The 9,207-nt window shown below is 46.9% G+C and overlaps 2 protein-coding genes across 2 annotated transcripts in view; both read left to right on the top strand.

Annotated features, from left to right (window-relative positions):
* LOC147414302 (D-dopachrome decarboxylase) lies at positions 1-1,750 on the top strand. Its single transcript, XM_086474294.1, has 3 exons — positions 1-108; positions 255-430; positions 1,362-1,750. Exons 1-3 carry the CDS (start codon positions 1-3, stop codon positions 1,432-1,434), a joined length of 357 nt encoding a protein of 118 aa, XP_086330420.1. The 3' UTR covers positions 1,435-1,750.
* A 2,071-nt stretch (positions 1,751-3,821) lies between these two features.
* CABIN1 (calcineurin binding protein 1) overlaps positions 3,822-9,207 on the top strand; it is a 119,823-nt gene continuing 114,437 nt past the window's right edge. Inside the window, exons 1-5 of the mRNA XM_086474445.1 lie at positions 3,822-3,877; positions 4,455-4,587; positions 8,309-8,401; positions 8,737-8,850; positions 9,022-9,156. Of these exons, the coding sequence (XP_086330571.1) occupies positions 3,822-3,877; positions 4,455-4,587; positions 8,309-8,401; positions 8,737-8,850; positions 9,022-9,156 (531 nt within the window). The remainder of the gene's footprint in view (positions 3,878-4,454; positions 4,588-8,308; positions 8,402-8,736; positions 8,851-9,021; positions 9,157-9,207) is intronic.

Here is a 9,207-nt window from a genome sequence, read left to right as displayed (position 1 = left end):
ATGCCGTTCCTGGAGCTGGACACCAGCCTGCCGGCCGGCCGGCTGCCGCCGGGGCTGGCCCAGGAGCTGTGCGCCGCCGCCGCCGACATCTTGGGCAAGCCGGCGGATGTGAGCGCGGGCCGGGGCGGCGGGGCCGGGGCGGCGGGGCCGGGGCGGCGGGGCCGGGGCGGCGGGGCCGGGGCGGCGGGGCCGGGGCGGCGGGGCCGGGGCGGCGGGGCCGGGGCGGCGGGGCCTGACGGTGCCTCTGCCGGCAGCGGGTGAACGTGACGGTGCGGAGCGGGCTGCCCATGGTGCTGGCGGGCTCGGCCGAGCCCTGCGCCCAGCTGCTCGTCTCCTCCATCGGCGTGGTGGGCTCGGCGGAGCAGAACCAGCGGCACAGCGCCCGCTTCTTCGACGTCCTGACGGCGCAGCTGGGCCTCGGCCCCGAGCGGTGAGTGCGGGCCCGGCCCGGGGGTCTCTGCCGCGGCAGCTCCTCGGCCTGAGGGGCGAGGACAGCGTGCCCAGCCCCGCGGCCGGGAGAGGGAGAAGGAGAGGGAGAAGGAGAGGGAGAAGGAGAGGGAGAAGGAGAGGGAGAAGGAGAGGGAGAAGGAGAGGGAGAAGGAGAGGGAGAAGGAGGGTGCCTTTTCTGCCTGGTCTGCAGTGTGTGAGTGTACCAAACACAGCAAGCAGAGGTGCAGGAAGATGCTCAGAGTGATGACGATGATGGTGTAGGTTCCCATGTCCTCCGTGAGATTAAGGTGTAATATAGAGCCAAGACTGGATTGCAAACATTAAGTGCTCTTGGATACCAAATCCTAGAGATGCAGTTTAAGTCCAGATAAAGCCATGGACTGGTTTGCACTCGTTGAACAATCTGGGAAATACTGTTCTCTAAAGATGAGTAGTTCCAGTTGGTGTAACTGGTGCAAAACCCCCTGGGAATTGGTGGAGCTTTGCAGTGGGGTCGCCACGCCAAATGCCGGAACAAGGCTGTTCCTGAAGGTAAGCCATGTCCCTCTCTGCCCCTCTTCCCCATCATTCCCTGAGGAGAGTAATAGCATTTCCCTGCCTCTTGGGTGCTGTCAGGGTAAATACCGGACAAGATTATGAGCTGCTTGTGTCCTTCTGAAATGGAGAAGTATCTCGTATAAACAGTGTTGAAAGTCAGTCTGCTTATCAGTTTGTGTGGATGAAGTCTGGCACCTGTTTGTACCCTGCCCATACACAGCTTATTTTTGCTTCTATTAAATTAACACCATGAAGTGTGAGCCAGCAAGAGCTTAGTGCAGATTTTCTACCTTGTTGCAAGCCAGGCAGGGATAATATTTAATCATAAAATAACATTTCCTATCCACTTCATTTTTGCTCTTATACGCAAAAAGGATTGTCATCCGCTTTTACCCACTGGAGCCTTGGCAGATTGGCAAGAACAGAACAGTCATGACGTTCCTGTGATCCCTTGAGTGGCCGACTGGAACAAAGCAGTGATGAAGACAACCCGGAGATGACCAGCTCTATCTACTTGTTTCTTCTTATGATCAAATCTGTGTAGCTCTGCACCTTCACCTGTATGATTCACTTTTGTCTTTGCATCCTCTGCACTCAAAGCTCAAGAGTGGGGCAAACATCTGTACTGATTTTACTAAAATAGTTCAAGGTCTTGGTCTCAAGCCTGTCTCACGGCCCAAAGGCTCTCCCAGTGCCTATGGCTAAGCCATTGCAGTCTCATGATGGCCATATATGGGCCTAGACAAAGCTGTCTTGTGGCAGCAAAAAGTTTTAATTCCAGAACGCGTTTAGTTTTATTGAGAACCAGAGAGGTTCTTGGGTTCATCCAGATTTCCTCGTACTTTACAAGGCAAAAAGATCCTTCGTTCTGTTTCTCTGTGGCAGCAGAAGGGTCCCAGGCTGGCTAAGTCAAATTCTCTTTCCAAGCTCCCCAAAAGCCCTTTCTGGAAAGGGATGTGATTATTGGAAGGGAAGTTTATGCATTTATATCACAGCTTATTTAAGGCTCATGTCAGATCTTCTGCTCTGTGCTCTACCGTTGCCACCCCCGGTGGCTGCTCCTACAAGGTGTTATTTGTCCACAAGATTTTCATGGCTGAATGTTTGTGTGCTGATGGCAGCATGTAGAGGAGGGAGTCACTTGTGAAGAATTGTGCTGTGCCACAGGAAAATACTTTGAAGGTTCTGCTACTGCCAGCTTTAATTCCTGTTATTCACCCAGTTGTTCAAAATACTTTTCCTCACTCCGCTGTTACAGGGAGTTTTAGGACGATGCAGCATCTCAGTATGTTCTGTGGCTGGTGTTCTCAGCTCACTGTCCCTGCGGGGAAGTGTTTTGGGTTTTTAGGACCCATATGCTCCCTCACATTGTAACTGGAATACACATGGCATTTTATTAAAACCAAAGCACGGTACTTTTTATGTATAGAGTTTTCTCTGCCTTCCGCTGATAACTAAAGCATTTATCAGTTTCCACTTTGTGACTTGGTCAGGTCCCAGGCGGAGCTCGGAGGAACTGAGAGCACGCCCTTGGGACACGGGGGTCCATGGGAACGCAAGGCTGAAGGTTGCCTCTGCGCTCCTTTGCCATTCTGATTGGAGCTTCGTTTGTTTATGACTTGAGGTCTCAAGATAGTAAAAAGTATTCCTTCTAATTACTGTTTGAAGTTGGTTGTTCCCTATGCAGCATAAACATCTATGTTTGAAAAATCTGTCAGGAATATAATACCAAACACAAATTTATGTACCAGGCAGGCAAGAGTGGGGCTTACACCTTATCTGGTTAATAAAACTTATCAAAGCCTTTTTTGATAAGTGTCAGTTTTTTGGCTTACAACGTTGGGGTTTTGTAGGTCTTAGTGCTTGGAGACAGGTATCATGGCTACCCAGGTCCCTGCACTTTCTCGAGAGGTCTTGTCAACTAAAAGTTTTTGAAACTCAAGTTTCACAACCCGCTCAAGCAGGTCCGTGTCTTTCTTATGTTGGGGGCCCCAGAGCTGGACACAGCTGAAGCAGCATTGCATAGCTCAGGAGGAAGAGGGAAGGAAGGAGAGGGAAAGCTTGGAAAAGAGTATGCCATGGAAAGATGCCTGAATAAAATGAGTCCTCAGTATGACTTTCCCACCCATTTCCATGTTGTGTCTGTGTTCTGGTGTATCTGACAAAATGTCCTAGAATAATGCAAAATCACGGCAAAAGCCTAGGTCAAGGACCATCTTGAGAACTTTATGGTTCATGGACTTTGAGCTTTCTTTTATAAGAGCAGTTAAAATAGTAATCAAAGGATTGATCATTTGGTTATGAGTTGTTTGTGCCTTGGTCTGAGCCAATTGATACTTTTTTAGTGCTGGGGATTGTCAGCACAGAATGAGATTCTGAGGATCCTAGGAGACTGCGGCTGGCTGTTTTCCTTCATAAACTGCTGGTGCTGAATATACTTTTTATGTTCATGTTGATCTGAAGAGATGGCCTGTTTTTCCTCCATGGAGCTAATGTTAGAGTAGGTCCATACAATGTGTTGGTGCTCGAGAAGGATACCCTGCAAAGGCGTTATACAGCCCCCTGAAACCCACCCTAGAGCACACACAGAGAAGCCAACAGAAGCAGGAAACATTTTCTCATACTTGTGTTTCCTAGTTGGAGAAAATCAGGTATACCACCCTTATGTAGGGCTCAGCAATAATGTTATAAAATCCCTTTGACTGGAATGCTATGTGCAGATTGTCCCTCTTCCATGGTAAGAAGCCTGTCTGATACCTGCATTTAGTATCTTCCAGCTACAGTAGGTCTTTTTACCAGCCTCCTAAGATTGATTAGTATTTCTGCTCCCAGGAATGGCCTCTGTTGGTTTGTTTGAGAACTCTGTGTGGGCATGTTTGCAAATTCAAAGGTAATGACCCGATTTGAACACTGTGTAACCATTTCCTAGCTTCAAGCATTTGAAGTGGGGACAATCTGTCTGTGTATTTACACAAGAGAGGAGCAGTGAGGCCCTGAGCACGCTGAAGGGCACTGCTGACAGAAAAATGTTACAGAATCACGATAGGCTTGGCAGATATTCACCAAGCGCAACAGTGAGATGCTGCTGTTAACAGCAAGCCTGTTCTTGGTGTGTCATGATGGAAAGGTGGGCATTATTTCCTCCTGGAAACGGGACCCTTGAGTTCATACATTTGGGACGAAGAGGACTCTTCCTTACAGTGCTAAGTGCCCGTTCAGGGAAACACTTGAGCACAACCTTAACTTCATCCGTGTGACGTGGCCCGCTGTAACAAGAGGTGGCTTTAAACACGTGGTTACATCGCACAGATGGAGCAAGGCCCGAGCACGCCCTTGTCGGTGTCCTCGCAGAGGTGTCCCGACACGGCGCCTGCTCCGGGAGAGCGTGCGTAGGGCTGGGATGGCACAGCTCCTCTTCAAGACTCGCTCAATATGATCCCCTGACATTCAAACATTACTTCCCCCAGGAGCGGCGGCAGTGACCGTTGGCCTCACGCCGTGCTGCCGCCATCGCACAGACCCACCTCCCCCGGGCAGGACAGCGCGTTCCCCCTCCAGCGAGCACCGCCGCAAGCGCTGGGGAAAACCAGCGACTCCGGGGTGACTCCCCATCGCGCTGGAAGGGGCACCCGCGGTTTAGTGAAGCTTTTGCGCGCACACACCCCGCACAGCCAGAGGCCTCGGCCTCCCCCAGCCTCGGCCTCCCCCAGCCTCGGCCTCCCCCAGCCTCGGCCCCGCCCGCCCCTTCCCGCCTCCCTGTGCCCAGCGCTCCCATTGGCTGTCTGAGGAACAACGGCTCGGCCAATGAGCAACCTCCTTATTGGCGCGCGGGGCGCCGGGGGTCCGGAGGAGGTTGCCGTGGAGACTGCCGGTGAGGCCGCGTCCCCGGGGAGTCGCCGCTCGCCCGAGGGAGCTGCGCCGGGAGCCCCGCGGCGGCCGCGCCCCGCCCCGCCCCGCCCCGCCGGCCGGGAGCAGCGCCGGCATCCCGGGGGCGGCCCTGCGAGGTGAGTGTCCCGGCCGCCCCGGCCCTGCGGGGCCTGAGGGGCTGCGGGGCCCGGGCCCTGCCCCTGCCGTGCGCGGCCCGCCGGGGAGCGCTGCGAGAGTCCGGCCCGAGGCGGCGGGGCCTCGCCTGCTCCCCTCCACGGAGCGGCTGGCAGAGGTAGACGTGGGCTCCCTCCCTCCCTCGCCCCCTCCCGGCCCTTTGTGCCGCCCTCGGGGAAGTGGAGCCTGGCGAGCAGCGGGAGAGGTGGCCCCGCTCCTCTTTGCGGAAAGTGACCGTATTTCGGTAAAACCGGCTTTTGCTAAAATATGGCGGAGGTGATCTTTGCAATGTGAAAAAAACAAAAACCCAAACCAAAACCAAAAATCAAGTGGTTTTGTTTTTAAATAAACGTGTATTTGCAGTGTATGGATCCCGAGTGCAGCACTAACAGCAAAAGCCAGGAAAGCCCAAGTCACTCCCTTTGTTTCTTATTTTGAAGTCGAGAATCACAACCTCTGAGAACAAAAGCTGACATTTGAAATTTTTACTGAACTACTACGGTGGAAGGAGGCAAGATTTTGAAGGGAAAAGGCTTTAAAGAAATGTTGTTGCCTGTTGAGGATGTGCTCACCTGTCATAGCCACAGATTTATAGCTAAGGCACATTTGTAACTGAAAAAAAAACAAACTGGTTTGTAATACTTTATATTAAAGACTAATTCTTTTTTTTTTCCTACCTGATTGATATAGCTATAGTCCTCTGAAAGTGCTTGTGGTGACATACCGAATTCCTGGCTGTTATGACACTGTTGTAACTCAGTCCACGGTTAGGTTTGCAGGCACGTACAGTGTCTGGTTTTAAGAAAAATGAAAGAACCCCCCCCACCTGCCTGACAGACCAGTGTAAAAGCTGTGTAGAGGCAGTAGCCTTGTCCTGTTGTTCAACAGAACACTGTTCTGTTCGGTTATGCTCACTCACCTTGTGAACACCAGAGAGGAGAGGTGCTAAATACTTGTTGCAAACTTACTCTATAAATAAAAAGTAGAATGAAAATTGTTTCCCCACCTTTTCTGTGGTTGCAGTTGCACTGGCAGTCTAACCATGGAAGTAAACTATTGACTGGAGCCTCTCTCCTGTTGACGTCCTCTGCCGCCTTGGGCAAGATTGTGTAGATTCAGCAAAAGACTCGAGCATATTTCCGAATATAGGCATATTTGTAAGTGAACTTAAAAACACTCCATTTAAATACTTAATAGATTTGGGATCATACAGTCTTATTTGTTTAGGTGTCATAAACATCTGCATTTTCTGTCAAAACCTGGGGCGTTCAATAGTTCTGTAAGAGATAACCATTAATCTCTATGCAATATATTTTCACTGTATGCAAAGTAGACAAGGAATCCTTGTCTTGAAAGGGATTTGAGGTTTTATTAATATTTGTTTAGTGACTTAAAAATGTTTTATTGCTGTGCAGCTGTCAGTCTGATTTAGCTGCAAGCGAGGAAAGTAAGCGGTGCATGGGCAAGCAAAATGTCATTGCTGAATGGATGAAATTCCTGTCAAAGCATTATTTTCTCTACATGCAGAACTAATCATGATGATGTATGAGTTAATTCAGCTTATAGTTCAAAACTCCCACTGCTTCCTGCTGTGGTTAATTCTGGACTTACTCTTCTATTAATGTGATCTCCAGTATTAAAGACTGTTTTTAGCTTGTCTTGCATGTGTCATCTTTTTGTTTGAATTGGTGGGAAGGTTTTGTCACGTAGCAGTGAAACTTTTCTAGAAAAGCAGCACAGAACTTTTTCATATTTTTTGCCTTTACTAACATAATGTTTCAAGTAGTTAATAGAATATAAATTACGGGTTTAGTTATGAGGAAAAATGCCTTACAGATTATAAATGTGTATTTTCCCCTTTAAACCTTATCAGTGGTAAAAAGACTGGCAATATTTGTATCCTTCCTTCAGAATGAAGAAATGCTACTTAGTAAAAGTTTGGTTTCTTTTGTTTGCCTACATCTAGTAGATCTAAGGGCACATGCAGTAGCTATAACTTGCTTTTGCATTAGAGATGGTCTGTAGAAGTTGGTCAAAATGCTCAGAAAAGGTAACTGTGTTATAAACACTGGTTCTGTTCTATCTACTGTGATAGCAGTAATGAAAACATTTTCAATCAGAGGAACTTCCAGGCACAGACAGTATTTTGAGCAATGGATGGACTAGCCGCTAAGGCCTGCTGCAAAGTCAGTCTGACACAGATAACCTGCCATTTTATTTCCTTTCCTGTTCCATAAATATCCATAAGTGCTGTGATTTCTAGACGTGAGAGAGCACTCTGGTTCGTGCTATAGATAAAAGGTGCAGGAAAACTTTAGAAAAAAATTATGGAACTGAAGATAAACTCATAAGCTATAATGATTCATGCTCGTAAAATGTATGAGTATTCAAGAAGCCTTTTCTGGTTTTAGCTTTTGTCACTAGAGGGATTCTTGTTAATATAATGTATGTTCATTAAATATTATACAGTGACTGACTGACCTTATAGCTGTGATTACATTGCCAGTACTTCCAATCCACCCTCACCACCAGGAATAGAGTCTTGAAAGCCATCCTGAAGTAATGAACCTGCTTAATTGCATATTTTATGCTCTGTCTCTGGTTAAAATTAGCTTTAATGTTATTGTTCCTATGTGGTAGGGCATGGGGTGATTGTGACATGGGACAGTTAATTGGTTATTGATTAAAGTATTCCCAGCCTGTCTTACTTCTGAATACATTCTTTATGGACTAAATACTCTAATCCTGTTTGCTTTCCAGACCTGTTTGTGTTGGGCTCTTCCTCCTAATCCTGGAGAAAGACAGTGTGAAGAGCTGTGAACATGGTAAGGGCATATTGGGATGGTTTTTGAGATGTTTTGGTATAAATAAAACTGAAAATTTTCTGTTTTCCCAGGACTAAGAATAAATTGATATAATGTGAACGTTGGTTTTGGAGCGATTGTGGTTATTTGTAAATTTAAGAATTTGAAAAAACTCAACTTACAGTGAGGAGCTGTTGCTTGCAAGAACACATGTCTGTTCTAGGGAAGGTGTTGCTTGCAAGGCACTTGAAATTTTGGGTTTTTTCAGCTGATTTCAGGGGGAAATTGTTTTGTTATTTTATTATTTACAATTAGTGATGAGTAAATTCATTACAGTACTGTAACTTTATGTAGGGATCGCTCAGAATTTTCCATTTACCAAGTAAAGTAAAAAATGAGAAAAAATTGGTTTGCAGGGGAAACTGGGACACCTGCAGATGTAACATTTCTTGTCGCCATCTCGACTGTCATTCTAGATTCGAATTGCAGCACTGAATGCGAGCTCCACAATCGAGGATGACTACGAAGGTACCTTCAAAAGTCATAAGACACAGACAAAGGAAGCTCAAGTAAGTAAACGCAGTTTTCTTAATGAGGTTTTGTCTTGATGGGTGTTTGTCCTCTCTTGTTGCAGGGATTGTTCAACCACACTTTTTTGTTTTTAAGAGAGTTGTGTTGCTCTTATATCTTGAACCCTCCTTCAGCAAGCTAAAACTTCACTCAAATGAGTTATATGAGGTCAGTAAGGCTGATGTTCTGCTCTACAGTCTGGATGTGGACTGCTGTATAGCAGAAAGTATTAAAAGTGTGAAACCAGCGATATTCATGATAAACATAAATGTACTGTAATAAGCATATTTAATAAAGTTGCCCTACAGAATAGGTTCTGATTTTTAAACCACAGGAAGCAGAAGCTTTTGCTTTGTACCACAAAGCTTTGGATCTTCAGAAACATGACCGATTTGAAGAGTCTGCTAAAGCTTATCATGAGCTGCTTGAGATTCGTCTTCTGCGAGAGGTCAGTGATCTCTAGAGAATGAAACTCTAGAAACTATTTTTATTATATTTTGTATTATTTAATTTCTTATTGGCTAATTTGAAATGTCAGTGTTATCAATTGGCAAGTTTGCTATTCTTTTTACTTGTCTAATTCCTAATGCCCATGTTGCATTTGTTTTATCACTTATAGGCAGTTCTTTCTGGTGATGAGAAAGAAGGGCTGAAACATCCAGGCTTAATGTTAAAATATTCCACCTATAAAAACCTAGCACAACTGGCAGCACAACGGGATGACTTAGAGACAGCCATGGAGTTTTATTTGGAGGTACAGTACAGCTGAAATAAAACACTGAAGCCTTGTTGTTGGCAGTGTTGG

The sequence above is a fragment of the Leptosomus discolor genome, chromosome 16 (assembly GCF_034619465.1).
Source record: "Leptosomus discolor isolate bLepDis1 chromosome 16, bLepDis1.hap2, whole genome shotgun sequence".
In the NCBI taxonomy this organism is placed as follows: domain Eukaryota; kingdom Metazoa; phylum Chordata; class Aves; order Leptosomiformes; family Leptosomidae; genus Leptosomus; species Leptosomus discolor.
This window is presented reverse-complemented; position numbering and strand designations above follow the sequence as displayed.

What these genes read in the sequence shown, in the direction of transcription:
- LOC147414302 (XM_086474294.1), top strand. Translation starts at nt 1, where the DNA reads ATGCCGTTCCTGGAGCTGGACACCAGCCTGCCGGCCGGCCGGCTGCCG. An exon ending in TCTTGGGCAAGCCGGCGGAT is followed by an intron (nt 109 to 254) that starts GTGAGCGCGGGC and finishes CTCTGCCGGCAG; the next exon opens with CGGGTGAACGTGACGGTGCG. An exon ending in CTGGGCCTCGGCCCCGAGCG is followed by an intron (nt 431 to 1,361) that starts GTGAGTGCGGGC and finishes ATACGCAAAAAG; the next exon opens with GATTGTCATCCGCTTTTACC.